Source organism: Microtus oregoni, unplaced genomic scaffold, assembly GCF_018167655.1.
Source record: "Microtus oregoni isolate MIOR12 unplaced genomic scaffold, Mior012 000037F_ref0000500, whole genome shotgun sequence".
Lineage (NCBI taxonomy): Eukaryota > Metazoa > Chordata > Mammalia > Rodentia > Cricetidae > Microtus > Microtus oregoni.
The window spans coordinates 13,794,327-13,821,635 of NW_024543096.1; the positions used below are offsets into that span (position 1 = coordinate 13,794,327).

At 43.1% G+C, this 27,309-nt stretch overlaps 1 protein-coding gene across 4 annotated transcripts in view; it reads right to left on the reverse strand.

Moving 5' to 3' along the window:
• Ccdc148 (coiled-coil domain containing 148) overlaps nucleotides 1-27,309 on the reverse strand; it is a 242,717-nt gene that overhangs the window by 101,894 nt on the left and 113,514 nt on the right. For all 4 annotated transcript variants that reach the window (XM_041631628.1, XM_041631631.1, XM_041631629.1 and 1 more), the window contains one exon: nucleotides 27,066-27,272. In XM_041631628.1, the coding sequence (XP_041487562.1) occupies nucleotides 27,066-27,272 (207 nt within the window). The remainder of the gene's footprint in view (nucleotides 1-27,065; nucleotides 27,273-27,309) is intronic.

Sequence of the window (27,309 nt, forward strand, 5' to 3'; positions counted from 1 at the left end):
TTTTAAATTTTAGATTTATGTGTATTTTATGCATGAGTGTTTTGCCTGTATGTATGTGCACCCTATGGGTTCCTGCTGTCTAAAGAGGTCCAAAAAAGGCACTGGACTCCCTAAAAGCAGAGTCCAGTTGACTGTGAGCAGCCATGTGGTGCTGAGAACTGAACCTGGGTCTCCTACAAGAATGCTTTTCCCCTCCGAGCCATCTCTTCAACCCCACACTGTGATTACTTGACAGCCAAAGATTGCGTGAAAGGTCATTAACAATTAAGTTAGTTACACTGTGGTTCCCTGGTTTGGTCTGGATTTGTGGAGAGAACATTTAAGCCAATTCCAAGCACACAACTCCATTTTACTCTAACTATGGTCACCATGCTGTATGTGAAGTCTGAATTTCTTCATGCTGCAGCTGAAAGGTTTACCTTGAGCCAAACCATCCCTCCTCCATCTACTAACCACATTGCTCCCTTCTGCTTCCTCTTCTGCACTCGGTCCTACTTACAAGCCATGTCAGCATACCGTTGGAAATCCTCTGACTTAATCTGCCTTAATTTACTAAGTACAATGCCCACAAGGTTCACCCACCTTGTCATAGATGGTACGATTGCTTTCTTTTCTTGACTGAATGTTTCATTGTGTCTGGAGTACATTTCACACGTGCATGTGTGCGCACACGCACACACACACACACGCACACATGCACGCACACGCACACACACCTCTTGGTGACACTCGCATTATCACTCTATCGGGGCTCTTTTACAAATGCCAAAATGAACATGGGAATGCTGATGTCTTGCATAGTGCTGATTTCATTTTCTTGGGAAAACAAGTCAAGGGGTTCTTGGATGGGATGGTAGCTCTAGTTTTAATTCTCTAAGGAACCTCCGTATTATTGGTATTATCGTCATCAGGGCCGTTCACAGCCCCAGCAGCTCACAGGGCCCCCTCCCCTCTGCGTCCTCACCAGCACTTCCCTCATGTCGTCTTTTTTTTTTTAATTAATGAGTTTTCATTGGCAACTGCCAGAGTAATGCATTTTCCTAAATAATACATTTTCCAATTACGTTAAAGATTTTCTAAAGCACCTTCTAATTGGACCCATGATTTATGAAGTAGTATTATAATACATTTCTTAGGATTTCAAGAAACAGAAAAAATTTTCAAGTTTACAACAAAAACTGAAGGGGGAGAAAAATCCCAGAACTGCTGACTAGATCCGCTGGCTGAACGATAATCAAATATGAGACTCTTCAACAGCACATCACTCGGGGGCTGTTAACTGTGCAGATTTCTAAGGCACTGAGTCAGCTCCAGTGTACACCTAAGCTGGGAGTCCTGGGCCTGTAGTCCACTGCGTATGTAACGAAGTGTGTTAACTGCATTGCTGTACTTCCCGCTTGATGCTCCGGATTCAGACTAAGCTTTCTTGTTCAGGAAAGTTCCTTCATAGCCAGGAAAATGAAGCCTTCATGTGAAACACATACAGCCAATCCAAAAGTTGCCTTTCAGTCCTCATGATTAGTCAAGGCGTTAATGTCAACCCCTCAAGGTATAGTGTGCTTCCGGAAAATTCTCATGAGAGATTGAAAGATATGATAGCTGCTAAGCATTGTGGGGGATTGCTGTTCTGTGGTACTGAGTTTCAGCTATGCAAGATGAGCCATTGCTGAAAGATTCTAGCACTGCCTGTTGGAGAAAGCTGGTCCAGCAGCTCAGACCTGAGGATTGTACAGGAGCGCTAGACCATCTCATTTCTTTTTGGTAAAAAAGTTGGCATTGAATGGTGACTTTGACTTTTGCCCACCTGAACATCTTTTTGTTCACCTTTTGGCCTTGACCAAACTTCTGGCTGCAGGTGTTGTGATAACCAACTGCTCACAGGCATGCCCCAGCCGCAGCTCAATCTCACCTCACTGGCACCTATACCTCTCACCGTCTGCTCCTGGGTTTCCTGTCCCCCGGCCCCTAGGTGGGAAATATTTTCAGGGGCCTGTGCGTTCTAAAAGATGCATACCTTTAGCAATAGCAGGGAGGGGTACAGCCCATGACTAATGTTGGGTGGGAGCTGGTGTGTACCCCACTTCCCATTCATCCTTAAGAACAACTTTGGAGCATGCTCTCTGGGGCTCAGTGTTGTTCCCCAAAAAAGACCAGCAGGATAACACATCCAGGACATGGTCTTTTCTCCTGACTTTCAAAACCCTATTTTCCTTCCTTGAGACCATTTGCCAAATTCAATTACCTGCATGCGAGCCCTTCACTGGACTGTGTTTTAGGAAATACTCAGAAGTTGCCTTTGGAAGCACTTTAGTTTTAAGGGAAAGTGACTACCAGAGCATAGAGCCTATGCTAATTCTATAAGGGACAAAAGGACACATTGCCCCCTCTTTGGGTGATTATTATTTTTAGCCATATCTTGAGTAAAGCTAAATTGTGGGATTAAAAAATATGGTAGCATTGTCTCTGTTGGAGCCACAAGAAGACATGCGACTAAAATATTTTGGATTTGGCAAAAGCAGTAAGATCAACTTAAAGGTTAGGATGAAAGTGATTTGTGTGTCTGCCACTGCCTTATTTCGCTTTTACACTTTATAACGCAGCCTTGTTGAATTTGTACAAGACTGAGGTGAATTTGCCTGGGAGTCAGCTCTAACGGGAGGAAGTGCTGTGTTCTCAAGGATTCACAGCAAGCCTGGTGAGAGGATCTGAACAACAGTGACCTTGTCACTCTGTGGGGAGGGGATTGGCAAACAGCAAGCCTGTTCCCAGGATCCTGGTCACGCCAGTCACTAAAGCTGTGACCAGATGGTGCAGATGAGATCTACCCCGAAGCCACTCAGAGTGATCTGCAGTAGTTTGGGTTGTTGCCACTTTAAAAGTGGAGCCCATTTCTGGTGTGCCACATGGTGTCGCTTTTGTTAGGAGGCACAAGAAAGTGGGTGTGTTGGCTGTTTCTTGGGTGTTGATGTGACTACATCTGGAAGTAACTACAATCCAAGTGACCAGGAATACCTGTGAGGGATTTTTTTTTTCTTAATTAAGTCATTTGAAGTGGGAATCCCCTCTTGTAATTCAGATCTGTGAGGTGGAAGATACACCTTTAATCCAGATCTTCTGAGATGGGGGAAGGATCTGCCTTTCATCTGAGCCACACCGTCTTCTGGCAGACTCTATAAAAGACATATAAATGATGGAAGCTCTTTCTCTTTATATGCTCTCAGTCTTGCTGGCAAGGCATTCCTTCACTGGCAGTAGAGCCCACTTCAACACTGGCTCATACTGAAGATCGGCTGAGTGTGTAGCCTTATAGACTGAATGACTGCTGGATTTGTTCGAGGAGGCCACTTGTTCTCCGCCATCTGGCTAGCTTAGACCCGAAATAATCACAGAAACTGTATTAATTAAATCACTGCTTGGTCTATTAGCTCTAGTTTCTTATTGGCTAACTCTTACACCTTAATTTAACCCATTTCTATTAATCTGTATATCACCACATGACTGTGGCTGTGGGTAAAATTCCCAACTTGTCTCTGGTGGAAGCTCCATGGCATCTCCCTCTCCACATTCTTTCTCTCAGCATTCAGTCCAGTTTTCCCTGCCTACCTAAGTTCTGCCCTATCAACAGGCCAAGGCAGTTTCTTTATTCATTAACCAATAAAAGCAACACATAAACAGAAGGACCCTCCCACATCATGGATTCTTGGACTTTTCCTTGGTAGACAGCCATTAGTGGATTAGCTGGACCACATCCTGTAAGTCATTCTAATAAATCCCATATACATGCATATATATGCATATATCTACATGATAGAGATTTATTCTATAAGTACTGCTTCTCTAGAGAACCCTGACCAAAAAAAAAAAAAAAACAGTGGGCCTACTGGAGATGATGCATTTCCCAAGTTTCCAACTCAACTCTTGGGCACATATTATCTTCTGCTACATATGAATTGATATTTGCACAGGCACTTTGGGAGGGGGCATTTTTCCTATTCTGGAAACTGATGAGCCAGACAGAAGCTACCTATGTGTACTCTATCATAGGGACAGCTAAGAAGGCATCACAGGTAAGAGCTGGCAAAACACTCCTGAGCGGAAGGAGCAATCTGAGCAGAATGTGAGGTCAGGAAAATACTGAAGAGAAAATTATACAAATATATCCTTAATGTTTAGAATGATTAAGCACCACTGCCTGCATGAAATAGGCCCACTCATTGTTTCAATTTAATCAATATCACCTTCACTTTCACTACCTAATGGGATTAATGAAGCCAATTTTTAGCTACACTGAGAGTTTTATTTGTAGTCTCTAAGTCTCTCAGATAATAATTCACCATTATCTGAGTAGCTGGAAATATATCCATTTTTATTATACCGAAATCCAATGAGAGGAAAATGTTTCATATTTTTATTTAGGGGTCGATCTATCATTTAAATAACTTTTAAAACCAAATGTGTTGCTTTTGTCACAGAAGTAAATCCCTCTCCTGGTCTCATTTCCCTTGCCACTTCAGCATGGAAATCTTAGGCATCTTGCCTCCTGGGCCTCTTTCCAGAACCTAGAGTTACCCTTACTGATCGCTCTTTGTCCTCCTCTTCCTCCTCCAGTGAAAGCACAGGCCTGATGCTTGGCTGGCTAACATCAGGGCCAATTACATGTCATCCCTGAGATGAGATGAAAGGAGCTGGCAGGTTTAAAGACAGGATGCAAAGATGGTTTCCTACTGATAGCAGGAATTTCTGGAGAAAAGTCAAAAGGCTCTAAGTTAATTTCAGATAGGATAATCATCTTGAGTCAATCTCAGCAACAGGCAGAGAAAGTCCTGGGGACGGGGACTGAAAACCAGGCACTGTGTGCAAGCTGGTCTCCTTGACAGAGGGACAGACTTCCCTCTCTGCGTCACTGGTTCATGGAAGCTGAAGGATGGTTCTTGGAGAAACAGAATAAAGGATCTGAATGGAAGCAAGTAAGAAAACGTACACAGCGACTGCGGATGCTTTGCTGATTCTTATCTTTGCCATTGCTAGGGAACTCTATGAGCTTAGCTGTCCATCACAGGGGCCAGTCTTTCTGCAAAGGCGGGGTAGACCAGAACTCCAAAGTTGCAGATCCCACTGCTGCAGACACAGGGTTGATATATAGAGGCTTAGTGCAGAGGCCACAGCAGCTGAGAGAAAGCCTGATGTGGGAGTTACCTCGTTTCTGGAACATTCAGTAGACTTTGAAGGAGAACTGGGCTGGACTCCACTGTGTCCGCACTCATGCCTCTCCCACTCCATAGGACGGCATGAAATTCATAATGTATCTATCTCTTTAGCCTTAAAAGGCATCTTTAAAACTAAAGGCTTTGTAGTAAGTATCTGAAAACAGTTGTTTCTTCAAATTAATTTAATCGCCCTACAATGTCCATATACACCACACCAGCCCATAATATCCCATAAATGTACGCAGTAATTGTCAATTAAAGATTCAAAGCCTTAGTGGCCTTAAAGGTAAATTCGCTTTTCTCTTCTAATGTGACATTATGACCACAGAAGGGGGTGGAAAATGTGAAGCAAATAACCCACTATAAAAACAGGTCAAGGAAGAATTGTTTTCTGTACCATGAAGTATGGTTGTAGGTGTGCGCCCGGCAAGGATCAGAAGGAAATTGTTCATAAGAGTTGTAGATGCTGTCAGGATAAAGGTGGTGAAGAGTGATGTGTTCTTTATGGTGATGGCAGGTGCCATCGCTAGGGTGCAACAGTGGGGGAAGTGTTTTATGGTAGGCGCCAGTTCACACCCAATGTCTCGGGCTTCTTCAACCCGTGACTACACATGAAGTCACATTATCATCGTGTACCAATGCATCCTCTACCACAAGCGCTCACTTTCACCTAGAGGGATGTCAAAGTCTTTCTGGGGCTTCATGGAGGATATAGTAACAAATACATGTATAACAGGCCTTTACCCCACCCCCTGCAGATCTGGGAGTATCTGTCATCTCTGTTCTCATCAGCTACACCTGCAGCAGCTCTCCATTAAACTCTCTGAACGCTGTGTCCTTCCCTCATGAAGCTATCACACCTAGAACAGCTAGACAGCCCTGAACTGACTCCCCTTCTGGTTTCTGAGCCACTCCGGGTCTGGGGTCCTTACAAACACAAGTCATACACACTCAACTTCTTGACTGAAAGAGTCATGGTGTTGTTCCTCTAGCGTTACCTCTCTACCATCGGAGGCACCTGGATGCCTTGAGAGGTGAGCAGCACGGGATTGTAGGCTCTGTTTTAGGCTTGATAGGATGGTCCCTGCTAGTTTGCATCTTCTGGAGAACATTGTACTCCCTTATCAGTCCCGGGAAGAGGAGTCAAACCCTCAGCCACTATCTCCTCAGAGAAGATGCTAGCTGGCAGTTTCCTGGCCCCTGTTCTCGGCTCCCGGGCCACAAAGGCTGCCACATCCACGGCAATGTTCCAGGAGGGAAGTTACTTCACTTACAGGTAACTCCAGGTCACAAGTATTTCATGAACTTCAAGATTTTACTGTTTGTCAGTAGAGATCCCATTGTCTCTGGATGCAAATAATGCCTCTCTAGTTTAGGGGTCTGATAATTTGACACACAGTATATGGACCTACGCATCACCTTTGAGCTTGAAGGAAATGCATACTTTCAAGTTCCACCCTAGAATCTGCACTTTAAAGACATTTCCAAGTGATTCATGTTTACATTAAAGTTTAGAAAGAGTGTTACAGATCACGTCCCTAGTATTTTCTATTTTGCAAAAGTATTTCACTAACAGTGATACTACTCGATGGTTTGAATTGTGAACAGACACCTAAGTCCTTCTATACCCGTAGCCATCACAGCCCCTGTCACTCCACACGTAGGTGCGAGCATATTTTCTGATGGTGTCACATCCAAACACCTTGCACAATCAAATACATATTTTATACTTGGCGTTAGTTTTTTTACGTGACATTAATATTGAAATTGCATGTTTTCTGTAGTTTTCATTTAGAGGCTGTAGATAAAGTTTTATGGAGTATTTGTTACAAATCCAAGGACACGGATTCTGAAAGAATTGACACCAAGAATTGCCAAGGTTATGTGAAGTCATTTAGCAAACTCTTGGGCAGGGAAGCCAAAGGGTCAGAGGGGTGGTCTCAGGTTGCTTATTCTGGTAGCTGTTTTGAATTATGGATATTGGATCACAATATCCTGGTGTTGGGAACCACCATGGGAGAAGGTAACTGTAGTGCAAGTGAGTTAGACAAGTGAATGTAGACTAGGAAAGGAGGGGGTTGTGGAAAATCCGAAAAGCCATGATAGACAGGGGTCCAAGAGGACTAGGTCAGAGCCGGATGGATTTACATATACTACAAAAGTTAGCAGAAAGGCTAGCCACAAATCTGAGTGCAGCTGAGAATGAGCAAGGCCAGCTCATTTTACCGTGGCAGGTGCTAAAGGGGGAAAAAGAGGAAAGGAATAAACATTTTTTTTGCTCATTTTTCTCTGGGCAGTAGTTTCTTTTATTCCCACCTCCCCACAAGCAACCCTGTACACACGAGATGTCACTGTCTAGAATCTGCAAAATGACTGCCAGTCCTAAGGAAAATGCCAGTGAGCACCAGCATTTGACTGGCCAGTTTTCTGTGACTCAGTGATCTTTCTGTTTCTCAGATAATAATTGGTCACTCAGTGATCTTTCTGTTTCTCAGATAATAATTGGTCCCCTCTCCTACAACAGCATCAATGACAGAGAAATACAATGTTACTGTATTTTTTTCAAAGTCAAGGAAGTTAACACAACTGATTGCTGCATTGTTGAGATATGGATCTACAATAGGTTTGCATCCAGAATACCTGTACGCACAAGTGGCTACCATGCCATTTGCTTCTAGGGAGCAATTAGGTTTTTCCTTTCTCAAAAATAGTAAAAAGAAAGCTTTGTTAGTAACGCTTTTCTGTGGCTACACAGTAGGACATTTGGGAGAACAAAGGGACTTAACAGTTCGGTGGCTTGTTGGCGTTCTCTTTATTCTCCAGTCCCTGTCAATCTCATTTTATAATCAAAGTATATTCTTTGGAGCTCTCTGACAGCTGGAAGTCAGGGTCGCAGTCGGTTATATTTATTCAATATATTTGTAAAGAGGTTCTTGATAGGGAAATTTTAAATTGGAAGGAAAATCCCCAGAGAAACTTTTATTGCCTCAGAAAAGTATAAGGCGTCATGGCGACTCTCAAATACTAATGCATTGTGTAATGAGGGCTTCCTCACAGTGGAAGCTCTGGACAGCATCCCTGTGTGCACCTGCAGCAGCACCTGTTGGTAGTCAAGGAGTCCATGGTCTGAGCCTCTGCTCACTCGACAAGAAAAGAACTGTCACGAGCTTCCCTTGTTTGCCCTTGCTCTTTCTTCTTCCCTTGTTCCCTCACTTCTCCTCTCCCCAAATTAAAACTAATTTATTTAAACAATTGTCTTAAAACACTAGTATGTATTTGCAAAGTGATTATTTGCCTTGAAGCTTCTTAAGAAGCTGACCAGGTCAGGAGGAGGGAGCACGAGCTTACTGGGTTTGCATTCGAAGCTGCTTCATTTCGCTGGTGGGTAACTTTAGCATTGGGCACGCAGGTTATGTTATGTGAGCTGAGACTCCATTCAGATATCCACAGAGGCATTTCCACTATCACTGATGATGGCTTTCTTTTCAGGCATCTGAAATGCTGGGAACTAAGAAGGCATCTAATGTGGTCATTTATACACAGATAACCACGGCTCTGGGACAGGCAGGGACAGCGTCAGTAAGGTCATACTGAGCACCGTTATTTAAAGGTCACATTTGTTAGAGAGTATGTATGCCTTGTTAATATGGCAGATGGAAAAAAGTATAATGCTTCATGCTAACTACCAGCCTATAAATAAAATTAAAACTGCCCAGCTAACACCAGAAACTCAGTCACACATGCAAATCTACTAGAGAGATACTAAAATTGCATTTTACAAGCAAATCACAGAACTTATGAGACGGAGATAATTTAGTCCAACTCTCTTCTTTGACAAATGAAGAAGTAGAGGCCTTGGGATGTTGCGATCTATTCACATCAACACAGTTAATACCATGGCAGAAACCATTATTCAAGAGATTCTCTTATGAAACAAAATTAGGACAAGTTATAGCTTTTTAAAATTAATTAGGACTTGCAAATCAATATTGAAAATGTATTAAATATGCCACCATTGAAGAATATTTCCAGGGTCGCTGCACATAGTTCCTCAAGACGGATGAACACACAGCACAGCTCAGGTTAGTCCATAGGCATGTGGGAGTTGGGCCGAGCACAAGCTGGGTGACTGTTCACAGCAGCCTTGGCCATTTCATAAAAGTCCCCACAAGTTAGGCTAATGTTTTACCATAGTCGGGAAGAATAGTAGTTGCACTAAATACACTGATTTTTAAAATAATGTTAAGTGGCCTTCAATGAAAGATGTACATGACAGATTGAGATCTCTCTACTCCAGCATTCTTCTCAATGGTTTCTTTCTCATATTTGCCCTTCTTTCCTACTTACCAAGACTTTACTGTCTTCTCCAGGACTTTTTTTTTTTGAGGTCCATCTTGCTGGGGTGGATGTCCACATGGACTTTTCTTCCTGCACCCATTCAATGGAGAAGGCTATATGTCTTCCTGTACTCCAGAACTACTTTTCCAATCTTTTTGCCTTTATAGTGTCCTTGACCACCCTAAATACGATCATCCTTTCAAATGGATGTAACATTACACTTCTAACTGGTTATTTAACCAAACATTATACTTCTGTCTTGGCTCTTTGGAAAGAGGAGAAAACGTGATCTTCCTCCTAATGTTAAGAAGGTGTATTGAAATGCTATTTACAGCTGGGCAGTGGTGGTGCACACCTTTAATCCCAGCATTCAGGAAGCAGAGGCAGGTGGATCGCTGGGAGTTCGAAAACAGCCTTGTCAACAGCAAGTTTGAGGACACCAAGGCTACACAAAGAAACTGTCTCAAAACAAAAACAAAAAGGGGGGGGGGGGAGCTGGAGAGATGGCTCAGTTGTTAAGAGCACTGACTACTCTTCCAGAGGATTCGGGTTCAATTCCCAGCACCCACAATGGTGGCTCACAACTGTCTATAACTCTGTTCCAGGGGACCCAACTCCCTCGCACAGACATGCATTCAGGCAAAATGCCAAAGCATATAAAAATAATAAACTTAAAAAGGAGGGAGAGGAGGAGGAGAAGAAATGTCATTTGCAGTTCTTGCTTTGGTCAAAAGTCACGAAGGGATCAAACTTCATTTTGGTCATGGTAACCTGCCAAATCTTCACCCACTGCCTACTACTGACATTTTCCCCAGTGGTTTTCAAATAGAGAAAATAATGACTAAATGCTACGAGGTGTTTGCTAAATGCCAAGGATGCTACCTACCATGTGGTTAACACACATGGCCTCATTTAATACAGCACAGTGGAATAAGGCTTTGTTTATTCTGTTTTATTCCAAAGCAACCGAGGCTTAGTGGGTTGGGTAACTTGTTCCATGTGAACAAACTTACAGGTAACTGGAGCCAAGTCAATCTTAACCAGAATCAACGGGCTAGCCACCTCTCAAATAGCTCCAGCCTCAATCACTAAGATATCCATCCCTTTCTGACTCAATCCATAGATGGTCTCCAGGTAGCAGTGATTTTCTTTCTTAAAATATAACTCAATTTATTTGAAAATGGAATCAATAATGACTGATAAACGTTCTTCTGAATGGCTAAAAAAAACAGTCATTTTTTTAATTAGCAATACTAGCCACCAACAAGGTATTAGTTATATGTGATAAATGGAATTGGGGTTTGACGGCTTCTCAAAGCTCTGGCTTTTTTGTCATAAGCTGAGCAGCGAGCACAGGTAGAGCCCCACCCTCTGACAGGGGCAGGAGAGCATCCCTCAGGAAGACTGGGTAGGATCAAGTTTTGAATAGCTGTTCCAGTAGAACCTGGATTTTACCACAGAAGGACTTTTGTTAGAAGCAGCTACAGCTCAGCAAGGTTAGATCAAGGTGCAGAGCCCAGGTTCAAAAAAAAGGGTCGACATCTGAGAAAAATGACCTCTGGGCTGGGACTTTGAATAATTTCAGTGATTCAGAAATCTTAGCCACTGAAAGCCGAGTCTGGGCAACACCATGACACCCCGCCTTGAGAGGAAAAAAGTTATTCTAAAGCTTTGGGCCTGGGCTCCTAATGCTTTCATGCATATGAAAGAAGGAGTGTGTTCCCAGGAAGAGGATGCCATCATCTGGTATCAGATTATTTCCAGGAGCATTTAATTCAGTAACTATCTAATACCCAGAGCATGGGCTGCATAGAAATACACACTAAAAGACAGAATCAGTAAGGACAAAAAGTTATCTGTGAAAATTACCAGAAACAGTCTATAAAACAAAAATATACACTATGATCATAGAGATACAAGTTGAACTTGAAATTTTAAGGAAGCAATTCAAACTTGTGGGAGAAAAGGCACACAAGGAGTATGAAAATGCCATTATGAAACTCATCACTTTGCTCAATGAATACACGTTAATAACAAGGTTCAAGAGCTTTAACCACGGTACTCTGTGTGAATAGATAAAGCTGCTCTCAGCAGACACAAGTTATTAAATGAAAATCTCATTGCCAGCGGTGAGCTAATTCCTATGAGTTTCTTAGCCAAGGGAAGGCCTCTTAAGTCAGCAAAACAATACAGGATATTGGCACTGCTCTTGGTGGTCCATCAAAACCAGAAGAAAATAAGGCCTTATTGTTGAATATATCATATTTTGGTTGGAGGACATAGATAAATTAATTTATTAACTTGGAAACTCCTTCCCTGGGGCTAGCTTTCATAGTACCAGAAGGTGCTGTTCTGTGACTGCTGGAGAGAAAGGTCATCAACGGGCTTACTGCACTGTGGACACCACTGACCTAGCGTAGAAGCTGTAGCCACTGGTTGCAATAGTAGCAAGGTTGTTAAAAGCTGTCTTATGTGCTTTTGTATTGCTGTGAAGAGGCACCATGACTGTCTAAATTAGGATTTCTATTGCTGTGAAAAAACAGGACCAATGGCACCTCTTACAAAGAAAAAGCATTTAATTGGGGACAGCTTAGTTTTAGAGGTTTACCCCATTATCCTCATGAGAAGCATGACAACTTGCAGGCAGACATGGTGCTGGAGAAGGAGCTAAAAGTTCTACATCTTGATCCACAGGAAGTGAAATGTGTTCCACACTAGATATCGTTTGAGCATATGAGACCTCAAAGATTGCCCCACAGTGACACACTTCCTCCAACAAAGTTATAGCTTCTCCAACAAAGACACACCTTCTAACAGTGCCACTGCCTATAGGCAATCATTCAAACATATGAGTCTACGGGGGCCATACATATTCAAACCACTGTGTTTCATTTCCTAGCCCCCATAGGCTTGTAACCACAACATAATGCAAAATGCATTTAGTTCAATTTCAAAAGTCCCCATAGTCAAACAGTTTCAACAATGTTGAAAAGTCCAAAGCTCAAAGTCTCTTCTGAGATTCATGCAATCTCTTAACTGTAATCCCCTATAAAAACAAAATCAAAAAGCAGATCACATACTTGCAACACAGGATGTACATAACCATTCCAAAAGGTAGGGAAGAGAGCATAGTGAGGAAACTCACTGGACCAAAGCAAGACAGAAAAGCAGTCAGCGAAATTCCAAACTCTGTATCTCCATGTCTGATGTAAAAATGTTCTTCAGATCTCCAACTCCATCTAGCTTTGTTGTCTACAACCCACTTCTTTTTCTTGAACTGGTTCCACTCCCTGTTAGCAACTTTACATGGCAGGTATCCCACAGCTCTGGCATCTCTAATATCTTTTTTCTTCAAGGCAATTCAGGCTTCAACTTCACGGCTTCACACAATGGCCTCTCTAGGCCTCCATTCCAGGACACCCCTGACACATGCCTGGCCTCTGCAGCTTTCCTTAAGTCACAGAGGAAGATTCAATAAGCCCTCTCTTCTATCCTGGACACTAAAGCCAGAACCACATGGCCAAAACTGCCAAATTCTGTTGCTTTACTGGTGCTGGAAAATACTCCCCTGACTCAATTATGTCTTCACCAACTTGCTGTTTTCAATGGTGTTTACTTCACTGTCTAAGCTTGGATGTCTTGCAACTGGATCTGTAGAGCAGGCTGGCCTCAAACTCAGAGACCCCCCCAGCCTCTGCCTCTGGAGTACTGGGATTAAAGGCATACACAACCACACCTGGTTCTAAGCTTCTCTTGGGTTCCTTTTACCAAAGTAGAAACTTAACTGGGTGGGATCTTGCCATGATGTCACCACACCCTTTATTCTATTTCTTAATCTGTTTACCTTCTTGAACACAGGACTTAGTTCCAATTCTCTTCCTGATACTTTCTCCTCAAATTGTACATTTTGTTTTTCCTTTCTCAGCTTGCTCCTTTTCCTTATAAATCTTCATTAGAGTTAACACTAATAACCACATGACAGAGTCAGTACCAGGCTGTTTTAAGATTTCCTCAGCCAACAGAATTAATCCAAACCTCTTTTCTATGGCCTCTGGAAGGCTCTTCTGAAAAGGGCAAAAAGCAGCCTCATTCTTCAACAAAATATCACAAGACCCATCTCTAGACCACATACTGACATTTTTCTCTGAAACCTCTTGACCCTGGCCCCCACAGTTCAAATCACCCTCAGCACCACTGTCTCCCATGTTCCTACTAGGATGGTTCATTAATCCGCACTTAAAGCATTCAACTGTTTTTCTAATACTTAGTCTCAAAGTCTGTATTCCTCCAAAAACATGGTCCAGGACTATTACCACAAAAACCTAGTCCCTGGTAGTAACTTCTTAGTTAGGATTTCCATTGTTCTAAAGAGGCACCATGACCAATGGCATCTCTAATAAAGGAAAACATTTCATTGGGACTGGCTTATACCTTCAGAGGGTTAGTCAATTATCATCATGGCAAGAAGCATGGCAACATGCAGACAGACAACACAGTGTTGGAGAAGGAGCTAAGAGTTCTACGTCTTGATCCACAGGCAACAAGAAGGGAACTGTGTCCCACACTGGGCACGGCCCTGAGCATATGAGACTTCCAAGCCTGCCCCCACAGTGACACACTTCCATCATCAAGGCCATAGCTTTTCCAACTAGGTCATACCTTCTGACAGCACCACTCCCTATAGGCCAAGCATTCAGACAGATAAGTCTATGGGGGCCATACCTATTCAAGCCACCACAATAACCAAGACAACTTATAAAAGAAAGCATCTAATGGGGAACTTGTTTCCTAGGGTTAGTCTATGATCATCATGGCAGACAGGCAGGCATGGCACTGGAGAGCAATAGCTGAGTGCTTACATTCTGATCCACAAGCCAGAGGCAGAGAAAGGGACAGCAAGCCTGGACTTGGCATAGACTTTTGGAACCTCAAAGCCCTACCTCCAGAGGCACACTTCCTCCAACAAGACCACACTTCCTAATTTTCCCTATACAGTCCACCAACTGGCAACCAAACATTGAAATATATGAGCCTAGGGGAGGTACTCTCATTCAAACCAACACAAGAGATAACCAGTTTCTAATTTGAGACCTGTTCCATAGGAGGAGACTCATACCTAGTATTATAAACCTGGTCAAAAGCCATGGCAGGAAAGGTGCCAGACTCCAGAGGGCAAGCAATTACTATTCTTTAGTGAAATGGACTATGCCCATTAAACTGCCTTCTAAATGCTTATGTTTATAGCAATCGGTTAGTATCAATGTCAGTTTTGATCAGAGTGGCAGTTACTGCAGGGACTCAAAAAACGTAAAAGCCAAAAAACAAAACAACTGATAGCCCATACAAATGTTAAAGGAGTTATCAACCACTTTCTGATTGAATTTAAGTCCTGCTCTGTACAATGAAACCCATACCTGGCATCATATTGGGACCAACAACCTGTGTCTACACATAGATGAGAACACACTACTATTCTGATAAATAAATGCTATATTATAAATGACTTATTATATCCATAGATTGGTTTTCTCTCAACCCTCATCAGAGAAGCTTCCTTTTTCTGTAGATGGTGATTAACAGGCCTGCAGCTAGTCAAGGTACAGGACATAGGAGATTGGGGAATGTTCAGCCCCAAATGAGTTAACATTGCACCCTTCTGCCAAGGGTCAGGGATCCATCATGGAAGAGGAAATGGAAAGACTTTAAGAGTCAGAGGTAGTGGGTGGCCACCAGGAGACTATCTTCAAGACACAGCAGAGCAAAGTTACACATATGAACTCTACAGCTATGACAGCATACACAAGACTAGCTCACACTCAAGGCAGACAAAACCCCAACATGGAGGGCGGAGGTGAGCCTGAAACTCCATCCCTAACTGAGGCTGTACTGATGATTAATAGCTGCTGTGAGGGAGAGAGTCAGTTTTCTGTAACATGTGGCCCCTGGCAGGTCAACCCTATTCCAGTAAAGAACCACATGTCCAAGAGGGAATGATCAGCACAAATAGGACTTGATGGGGTTTGCAACAAAGATGAAGACACAAAACTGGGTGTGGGGGGATGAGAGTAGATCAAAAAGGAGTGGAGAGAAGTGATATAATCAAAATACATGCGTGAAATTCCAATAATAAAACCCTTCAAAATAAAAATAAAGTTAAAAAAGAACTGATAGGCTATCATGCCAAAGATGTAGGAATTAGTGTGAGACTAACCAGGCAGGATGATTTGCTCTACAATAATTCAAGACTAATTATAAAGCTATGTGAATTAAGACAGGAGATAGCACTGGCCCATGATCACAGACAGACAAATGAAACAGAACGGAGGGGCTGGAAATAGATCCGCACATTTATAGTTGGTTCCCGTTCAGTGCAGATGGAACTTCAGGGCAGTGGGAAAGTACAGAATAAGCTGCTAGGACAACTGGCCATCCTTGCAAGAAACAGAATTGGGCCTCTCTTTCGTGCACTTAAGAAAGCATCCCAAGTAGATCATAGGCCTGGGTATCAAAGGCAAAGCAGCAAAACTTCTGGAAGATCAAAAGGAACATGGGCACTCAGACTGAAAGGCAAGAAAGGATTTCTCGCACAAAATATAAAAGCACCAGCCATACAGAACAAGGATACCTACATACTTCCTAAACACAACAGGCAAGACCTTTCCGTTCACAGTTCCTTCTGTGTGGGCAGCATTTCCCCTAAGTGTTTTCTTACCTTTCTCCAAGATTCCCCTGCAGTCACCTCCTCAAAGAGGTTTCCCAGTCTGTGAATTACTAAGATCTTCCCCTTCCAGCTCTTGTGTGCTTTTCTTTGCTTAGTATTTCTCCCTCTTGCGCTTAGCACGCACCTCTCTTAGGCACAGATATTGTATGTCACTCAGACTTCCAGAGGGTAAGACCCACGAAGTTTGGAATTTGTGATTCTTTCCCATGTACTTCATGGGAAAGCAGTGTTAGCATGAGACCAGCACTCACTAAGTGCATCCCCTGAATGAACAAGTTTACCCATCCTCCCTCCCTTTCCATGCACGCAATAACGACAACAGAAGCATGGCCCCCTGTCTCTTTCTCCTTCCTCACACAGTCCCGTACATTTCAATTCCTAAATACCCTCTGCCCCTGCTTCTGTCATCACTGTAGTTCAAATGTCCACCATCCCTCTTAGACTGTAGCAATGGAGGCTCAGCTGTCCTTAGACCCCTTCTCATCAAACTCATCCTTTTTCTCACCAACCCCAGTTATCAGCGATCTTAAAGCATGTCCCTCCTCTGCCAGAACCTAACGGCTTCCATCACGCACCTACAATAGAATGCTCTCTTTGATGTTGTTCACAAGACTCTGAAAGATCTAGTACCTCATTAGCTTGTCTTGCCTTACTCGCTGACCGATAAATTAAGAAGGAATATCGAACTGGTTTTGTACTCCGGCAGACTGTTTATGAAAAAATGACTATTAGTTCTCAGTGTCTAGGATGTCTTCCCATGCCTGCATGGGAGCGGATGTCATTCTTTGGCTGTTGTTTAATTGGCGGCCTCCTCCATGTTGACCACTACGACCCTCTCCTCCTATAGACTCCTTCCTTTCTCCTAGAATCTCTCACAGGATTTATCACCCTCCAAGATGAGTGTTTCTACATCTCTTGTCTCTTCTACAGGAAGCTGAGCTCCCTAAGGATGTTCTACTCATCTCTTAATGCCTTGTCCCTATAACAGTGCCTGACACATGGGGTGGGGTGGTATACAAAGGCCTGTTGTTGAATGAGGAAATGAATGACTTACATAGTATCAAAGAAACATGATTTTGTAAAAATCAGAAAGTATATTAGTCATAAGCAACTTAGCCGCTTTCAAATACTCAGGCATTCAATACATACCCTTTACAAATCCCATTCTTGTCAAAGTAACGAACTAGGCAAAGAGCCCAGAAGAATCATTTTAACTGTCTCATGTGGTTCTTTCATGCCCGGAAAGTTGATTCTCTTTATTACAAACGCCTCAGGCACTGACAGATCATTTTCTCAGGGTTGTGTTGCTGTGGTCGTTTACTCCTTTCCTATTCTGCCTTTCTCACTCACAGAAGGAGAATTTGCATCAGGCCACTACAGCCAAACGGTTACAAGACCATACACACAGGAAAGACTCAAATGATTATTTTTAGATGTTTTCAAAATGGGGTTTTTCTTGGAGTCCATAGGAAACTACTCTAACTGGAATCATTTGGGCTACAACCAGTCTGATAGCCAACACCAAGAGGACACTGCTCAGAGTGCCGGAAGCTCTACTAGGTGGGATATACTTGAACGTCACTGAAATAGAAACAGATTTTTTTCTAATAAATGATGGGCTTATTTTCTTTTGTGTTGCCCAGGGAATTCTATGAAAACAGTACATTAAAAGATAATCCTAGCCTGCACATTTGCAAACCATCAATACTATTTCACGATGCTTTTGATGAAAGCTCTTCCATGCTCTCCAGGGTAAAAGCAAGGAGTCAGGACTTGACTCTTTCTGCACAATTATCCCTTCACTCAGCACCTAATGACTCGCCAGTAGGACGACGCCAGAGTGAAAGGCAGATCTGTCTTCTGAGTGCCTAATGGCAGAAAATGTGTGTGCGTATGTGTGCATGCATGTGTGTGTTATAACACAGAGAGAGCCCTGGCATTATGAAAATGGTGGGAACTATCTCATGCACAACTGTTTAGCTAAGTTAATGCTATCAACACATTTCATGATGAAATTTGCTTAGTTGTGAACATCAAAGATGTAGGAGATGTGAACATACATGGTATAACAAAATCCCTCCCTGGTACAAGTTAGTGGCAGTATTTACTGAGTACCCTATGGATCAGGATGGGGAACAGCCAAAGCAAGCTGGCTAGCCAGACTCATCTTTTAAGTGAGCCTTGGGTTCAATGAGAACCTGCCTCAGCAAGTCTTATGGAGACCAATTAAAGAAGATTCCCTGAATCAGCCTCAGACCTCTACATGCCTACAAACACCTGTGCATGCACAATTGTATACCACTATGCATGCAAACATGCATTCACACTGCACAAACAGAACTCACACAGATACATTCAAAATGAATTTTTTCTTATTATTTGAGACTTCTTTATAAATGTATCTGATTCTTTCATTAGAAATTAAATATACAAATATATTTTGTTGATTAACCTGTCTTTTATTGCCTTACTTGTGTGTTTTGATCATTTTGAAGATATCTAATCATTGTTTTTCTTTTAGAGATAATACATCTGGTGTCATGTCTAAGGCATCTTTTTCCAACTCAAGATTGTAAAACTTTCCCTTATGCTATCTTTACATGTAGGTCTATGATCCTTGGATCATGTTTTGTAAAGGGCATGAGGCCTGACTTGAGGGTATTCGTGCGTAAGGTGGACAGTCAGTGGTCTACGACAATTGTCCACTTTGGATTAATTAACTTTATATCTTGGTTGCAAAGCAACTGGGCTCTAAAGTATGGATTTATTTCTGGATCTCCTATGCTGTTCCATCAGACATATTTATGATTCTCTTTAAGTTGCCATGTCTCTGTTTTTCACAGGTATTTTTAAAACCCTTACTTTCCATCTCCCATTTGGGACTTCTCCTCTTTAATTCTCCAGAACTCGACATTACAGCTGGCTTATTTTTTTTAATTGCACACAGTCACAGTAAGATACAAACATCTATATCCCAGACCAAGTACCTTCATTTGCAAAACATCTTGTGAGATATTGTTATGACTTGCCATTGAGATATAAGGCTCTCATCATAAAGAACATTAAAAGGTACAGCCTCTTTTAAACTTTATAAACTAGACCCAAGGCAGACAAATCAGCCTTTAGAACCAAGGCATTTTAAGAGTTGGACTACTTTGCAATATTTTACTTGGAAACAGTATGTAGGTTCAGCAAGTATTCAAACCCTGTAGAATTTTAATTAGCTACCTGCCAAGACCCACCAACAGTACAAACTAGCCGCATGTAAGAAAAGCTATCTGCTGCTGTGACCGAAGAAAGACCTTCTGGCATTGATCCTACGGTTCCTAGGGGCTCCTTTGCCTCGCTCAATGTTACACCTACATATTCCCCACAGGAACTTTTCTACAAATGCCTCCCCACTGTAGGGCCTATGAGGAAGAACGCCATGCCAACCCCGATTATGCTGATGGTGCATGGCACAGTCAGCCATGCCAAGGCATCAATAAGTAAACGTCTGAAGTTGGATCTTTAATTCATGTGGTACACTGAACATTTAACTTCTCCAGTTATCGTCTTTTCCCGCTGCTCTAACCAAGGAGGTATATTACGTATGAATAACTAACATATAAGATGTAACTTCTATATCTTCTACTACTCAGCAAGTATTTCCTGGGACAACAGCAGAAATTTAAATAAAAGTAAATAAAATACATGGGCACTAAGGCTACTGTGTGATGGACACATCCTTTGTATATGGTCAAGTAGGCAAGTGGCTGACAGTTAAGCCTGGGAGACCACTTCTGACTCCAAGGTAACCTGTAGGTAGGGTCTTTTGTCTGCAGAATCTGTTCCTGCATGTGCTGTGCTACAGTTTGAATGTCTCTGCAAGCTCATATGTTCGAATGCTTGGTCCCCAATCAATGATCCTGTTTAGGAGGTTATAACACTGTTAGAAGGTGGGTTCTTTCTGGAAAAAGGAAGTCATGAAGGAAGGTGGCTTTGAAAATGGCAGCCTAGCCCTGGTTTTGGCTAAAGGTCTCTGCTTCCTGGTCTCCTACTTGTGCTGGGCTAGAATTTCAGTTCCAAACCTGTCCTGCACTGTGTTCTCTGACCTCTTGGATTCCCATTTGGTTCCCAGTTATTTGACATCTATTCTTTATTGGTCTTTTGGCATTCCCCCGTACATTCAGAGATTACAGAATGGAAACAGGCCTAAGGATTGTCTCTATACACAGTTTGGAGGGTCTTTACCCCTAAAATCCTCTCCACCTTAAATCCACCTCCCTTTGCAGCCCACATTCTCCTATCAACGCTGTCTTCTCCACTTATGTGATATCCCTCTGCATTCCATATTGAAAATAGTTTCATGAAGAAACTAAGAGTGAATATTATTTTACAACTAAGCATTGGTTGTCAAATACATACAAAAAAAATACAAATTTAACTATATAGTTTCAATGAGAGTCAAGCCCATACAAGTTATTCATTACCCTGAAATTACTCTCCAAAAAGACTCTATCTGGATTTTAGTATTTCATATCAGATTGGTGGAACCCAATTCCAAGGCTATTCTCCAAGAAGAGGAGGCTGAAGCACCTAGATATAGTAGGGAGGGCCTTGGATCTTCCCCAAAGCAATGTGCCTTACCCTCTCTGTGGAGTGGATGGGGGGAGGGTAAGTGGAGGAAATGGGAGGAGGAGAAGGGAGTGGGAACTTGGATTCATATGTATAATAAAAAAAAAGTTTGTTTTCTTTTAAAAAAAATAAAGAGGAAATTGAAGCAAGAGAAAGTTGATAGAACTGATGCAATGAGAGGCCCCTATCATGGGGAGTGAGCTCACATGCTGCTTATTTAAAACTCCATTGTCTAACTCATACTATCTCATCTCCATCACTATTAGGATTTCATATCCAAGTCATAGAACCAACTAGAAATGGGAACAGGGGCACAAAAATGAGACTGGAGGAAGAGAACCACGACCTGGGTAATTTTATTCCTGCCTGACATACACCCCAGCTTTATAGGCAGCCACGTTTTATTTTTGAAACTACATCTTAACATCTTAACATATACAGTGTTGATAATTAAGTCCTATACTTTGCTTCCTAATGACTTTGCGCATGATATACTCGCCTCTACAGCAAGCTTCCTCATAAATAAAGCAGAAAGAAGGTAATAGAAACATCACTATGCCAGGAGGTATTGAGAAGGAAGAAAAATGACTGCAGCTTATATACTTCCCTTCAGCAGAATTTACTGAAGATCTATCATAGGCCAAAAATTGGAAAATGTATTGAGAAAGGAGGTACCAAGAGGAAGAAAACGGATGCTGCTTGCCAGTGTGTTGCTAACATGGAGTTCTCAGTGTGCTGTCATGACTACTGACAAGCCAGAGAGGTAGGGTACAGGGGCCAGAGAGAACAAAGAATGTATTAAGTCTAATTATAGACTCAATTGAAGTCTTCCTGCAGTGAACATTTGAGCTAAGTCTCGAAGTCCAGGTAAAGGGAGACCGGAGAAACACGCCAGCAAATCCAACAGCAGCAGGCAACAGTGCAGGGCTGGGAGAGAAAACAGTGTTGAGGGCAGGAGCAAGAGGCAAGAGTGAAGTCCAGTGACTTGGTCTTTCTCACGTGCAAAGTGCAGAGTGGAGGGTGATGAGAAAGGAAGCGAAGAAGGGGAGTCTCATCCGGTTGACTGAAGGCCTGGAAACCTACCAAAAAGTTTGCCCATTATTGTGAGCAGGTGGACATTATAATCGTCACAAAAGGAATGGGCAGAAAAAGGGCACATTTCCCAGGGGTCATGAGAATCTAGAGGTTGTCTTCTCCACAGCCATACATGGTCACTCGGCATGGAAGCAAAGAAAGTCACTGGCATCTTAGGGAAAGCCTCCTCAGTTGAACTGTGAAGATAGGAAGAATTGCCTGTAGAACCAACAGGATGGTCTGAGCTGGACACAGGGCAAAGACTGCAGGGTTTGTGGGATTACGAGAGAGATGAGCACACATTTCTCTTTGTCTCATCCTGAGAGGCCTAACCAGCTCTACTTTGCGATAGCAGCCATTACTGACAGACCACCGAAAAGACGAAAAACAGGCATTCAGCATTCCAAAATTTTCTCTAGTGCTTTTCTTAAGACATAAATCATCTAACTCACTCCCCCAAAGACCTTTTAAATTCTAAGCCTGAGAACAAAATTATGGTTAAATGTTTAATTAATGTTTATTATAGCTAGTGTATTAGTTTTTGAAAGGTCAAAATTATGATACAGTGAAGTAATATTTTTCCCACATCCTGTGGGTCTAATACATAGCACACCTGGGGCCATCGGGATAATAAATACCTTCCATTATTCTGTGGTGTTCTTTATATGCAAACCTGTGTGGGGCCGAGATAGATAGTGTTGGATTTCTAGCTGAATGAGCGAGTATGAACCCTAGGCAGTGCCTTCATCTCTCAGGACTCCGCTTTCAGCTATAAACAGATGCCAAAGAAATAAATCTCACGGCTTCTTCCATGTCAAAAATTGTAAGGATAATTGAACATTGTAAATTACTGCACAATGTACAGATTTATCTCTTTCCTTTTATAATATATCTTCATCCCAGCTATTTACTGAGTCCTAGCCCCCCATTAGGAATGCAAATTCTGATGGCAACACTCTATCTGCAGGACAATAAAATCTACTTCACCACAACTTTGGGTTCATATGTCTCCCCTTTCCGATTCCACTTACCCACTGGAGGGTGCATTCGTTCACCCTTGTCTGTTTTGTGTTGCTATAACAGAACATTTGAAGTTAAATAACTCCTAAAGAATTTCGTTTGTCTCGCAAGGCTGATGCCTAGAGGGTCCACATAGCATGGTGCTGGTATTCTAAGGATATCCAGTGGCTTCACATCATGATGGAGAAGCAGAAAGAGCTGACTGCATGCAAGAGGGTGCATTACCTTGCTTTAAAATAGAGCATTCTCATGAGAGCCAATGGACACTGGGAAGAGCACCAGTCACTACCTGCCCAGGTAGTGTTCCCGTGATTTAACTGCCTACCCAGGTAGTGTTCCCGTGATCTGTCTGCCCAGGTAGTATTCCCATGACCTAACTACCTTCCACCATGCCCACCTCCCAGCACACAAACCTTGGGTGACACACTCAAATCCAAACTCTGGTAGCCTTTTGTGATCACATCTCTCCTGAGAGACTATGCTTGTGCTGTCTCCCATTCAGCCAGGCACTGCAGCTCACCTCACATGTCAGCTGAAGTTTGGGACTGAGCAGATTGTCAGAAAGACTCTATGGAGATCAGGGGGACCTCAGTGTGCTGAGGAAACACCAGACAGTATGATGTATGGGAAATCAGCACTTTGTCACAAACTGGGGTCTATAAGTCATATAGAGCCGCCAGATCTGAATTCAGCAGAATAGGGGCTATAAATTATAAAACACACTCTCAGACATCAGAATCCAGGTCCAGTAGATCCAGGGTCCTTTCCTCTGTGATCTTAAAATGACTTCTCTGTTTCCTGGAACCTTTGCCCTCCAGGTCCCACAGAAAAGCAAAGGAAGAGGGAAGGCCTGACAAGGGGAGTCAAGCATGGTCCTCTGATGTCACTGACAGGGTATAACTAAACCCTGCTGGTGGCTAATGCTGACTCTTGCTGCCCTAGCAAGGCCATTGCCTTGATTGCTAGCTGGACCATCCCTAGAAAAGTGTCCCTACTAGGTCCTGCACATTTTCATCTGACTAACCTATCAGATTGCCGCCACTTGTCATGCTACCTTCGTTTGGGGGTTGCATACACCTTTGTTGAGGATCCAGGTAGGCACAAAACTCCTGCCTGGATAGGATACCCTTGATAATGACCTCTTACAACTGGCCAACACTCTAACTAGGGCACCTAAAACAGTGATGAGCGGGATTTCATTAAGATCTTCCAGCTTCCATATGGGTATAAAAAGTTGAAAAGAATGTCACTCCTACTTGCACAGCAAAAAAAATTCAAAAGCTGATTCACCTTCATCAGAATTTTTCACAAACCCATCAGCAGAGACCACAGGGCCATAACTGAGTTAGGATGGAGGCCTCTAAGGACACAGGTGATCCGCAAGGTGGCTCACCTATAGCGCAGCACCTGCCGATGAGGCCACTGTGCATAGGTGAGCAGGAAGACAGCAGCTAGGCCTCTGTAATGGACTGATAAATTTTAATGATTTTCACATTTTGATGATTTAGCAGAGCATGAAAGGCTAGCGCCGGCAGAAGCAACAGACACTGGGGAATTTGTGCCCTCTCTGACTCTGCTGCGCCAATCTCAGAGTGCTTGGAAAAAAGAGATAGTGGTCAGGGTCTCCAAGGAAAGGGAGTCTCTAATGGCAGCGCAGGTAAATGAGGGAGGAACTGAAAATGGGAAGAGCATATTACAGATACATGGGGAAGGGCAGCAAGCACACAGAGCAGACAAACAGACCCCCTGGAGTTGGAAAGAAGGAAAAGATCCTCTTCTGAGCATGGCAGGAAAGTATTCCAAGAGAACCACTTAAAGGTACCAAGCAGTTTGTCATGAGGGAAAATGTCCTCAGGGTCACTGGGGAGGCTGAGGGCCAATACCCAGGGACTGTGGATGAAGAGGAAGGGAGAGCACCTCTTCCCTTGAGGCACAGTGTCCAGTGACAACCTTAGTGCAGGGGAAGGGGCAGAGTGAGAGGCCAGAGAGTCATGGCAAAGTCTAAAGCTCCCTATCACACAATAAAGTCACAGCCATCACGAAGGTACTAACACGACTGGACAGAGGCACCTGCAACGGGGATAAAAAGGAACGAATTGCAGAGACAAAATACCATTAACAGTTTTGCTCATCCCAAGGACATTTCCAAAAGGGTAAAGAAGACAAGCAGTGGACTGGGAGAAAATAAAAAGAAACAGAACGCACATGGAGAATACGTATAAAACACACAATGAGGAACAGAAATTCAGGGGACCTAAGAGAGGAGCAGCTAAGACTTGACTGGAAGGTTCAGCGGTTGGACAGCGAGCATCAAGGTTCTTGGTCTTTACTTTAAATGCATGTGGAAGCTGTAGGCCCTCAGTGACCAGCCTGAACTCTGGCTGAGGCAAGGCTAGTGAAAACGGGATGCGAAGGATATCGGCTGAAAATCTGTATAACCTTTTTGGGGAACTATCTAAGCATTGTTCACTCAAGCTACCGCCACTCAAACCTTGTGATTTACCCGCTCTGCTTCCCCAGACGCAACAGAAATAAGCATGTCTGTTCAGGAAGGCGTGTCTGATTGTGTTCAGAATAGCAAAAAAATCAGAAAGCTATATAAACTGTATGTGTATAAAACAGAATACTACACAACACTAAAAACAAATGACTCCAGCATGAAACAAGGTTCAAACAAAACACGATGAGCATAAGGAGCATAAAGGCTGTGTCCTCAACGGTTTGTTATGTATCAAACCCCTGGAGTAGATAACACATCCATAAAGATAAAGCCAGAGAAAGGGAGTAAGCCATGAGCAAGCCTCCGAGGCACAGAAATCCATTTTATATGCACTATATCGTACTCGACGTTTCCATGGAGTAGAATACGTGAACTTCACTCCATAGCTCACTTTAGAGCTTGGCTGCACATACTTACCCCAGAGCAGCATAGCATGGCTCACGGCACAGATCAAGGGTGAATGGCGATGCTCACAGTGTGGACAGAGGCAGTCTAGCAGCGTAAGGACTTGTCCAGCCCCTGACCCTGTGTTTTCCCTATCCGTCTCCAAGAGTGAGAAACATGTGCCAGCTCTGTAGCCTGAGGGAGATCAGCCTAGAAGAGGCAACTTCTACTTTTCTAGGTTCCAAACTCATGAAAAGGAAATCTCCCTACTTCTTAAGACATGTCAAGCCAGCATGTTTCCTCTCATTTTTTTTTCAAACAGGCATTTGTTTTTAGATATTAGAACTATACCATAATACTTGCCAGGCTTTTCTATTAAGAGAATAAAACTTCTTGCTGTGTCCCGCTATATTACTTAGCAGTGTAAACTAAGATGCCTGTATCTTGTTGCATGTGAACACAACTTGTTCAGTGGCCCCTGTGACTGCGGAGGAACGTGCACTTACTCCAGCAGAGTGGCAACCCCTGCCTTTAGTTCTCACGCGGAGACAGCATCTCTGCATCTGCCTGTGTGCAGCAGACACACTCCGTCCCTCCCACCAAAGTTCGCGGAGCACACTGAAGCCCCCTCACTGGCTCAGAGGAGGAACAAAGCCCCAGCTACACCCTTACACTTTGCTGAGGGCTACACACGGCCACTGCATGTTCCATGTGAATCTTCTTGGCCATTTCAGCTCTTCCATGTGAACGGGGTCTGGCTCAGTGTCGGGCAGGTCCATCTAGCCACACCTGGCAGCACCTCTGGCCGATGTTAAATGTCACCATCAACATTCCAATATTGACATCCTGTTACGGGAACTTTAGGTTGAGCTTTATAGAAGTGCTGAACGCTGGCCATTTTTTTACCTGAATGAATTGCAATATCTTACAGTTCAAACCAACAGTTTTCATCAAGATGGGCTTTCCAGAGAGTGAGCTTCAAGTATTTGAACAGATATAGACTTCTTTGTTTGTTGTTTTGGTTTTGGAGACAGGGTTTCTGTGTAGCTCCGGCTGTCCTCGAACTCAGTAGACCAGGCTGGCCTTGAACTTGTCTGCCTCTGCCTCCTGACTGCTGGGATTAACAACGTGCACCACCACCACCTGGCATTGGTAGATTCTTAGTATCCACCCTCGCATCAAAGCACCCACTGCGACTCCTTACCTTGGCCTTCAGATCAGCACACAGCTCCTGCTGCCGTTTCCTGTCTTTGGCCAGCATGCTCTCCATCTCATGGGCTGCACAGGCCTCAAGGAGGGTCAGCAGAGCTTTCTGTATGAAGTCTTTTCTGCTTTTGGTCCAACTGTCTATCAGGATTCTTCTCTGCTCTCCAGCAAAGTGATACTGGTCACAATATTTCTCATGTTCTACCTACAAAGGTAACAACAGACGGCAGTGACTTAGCATT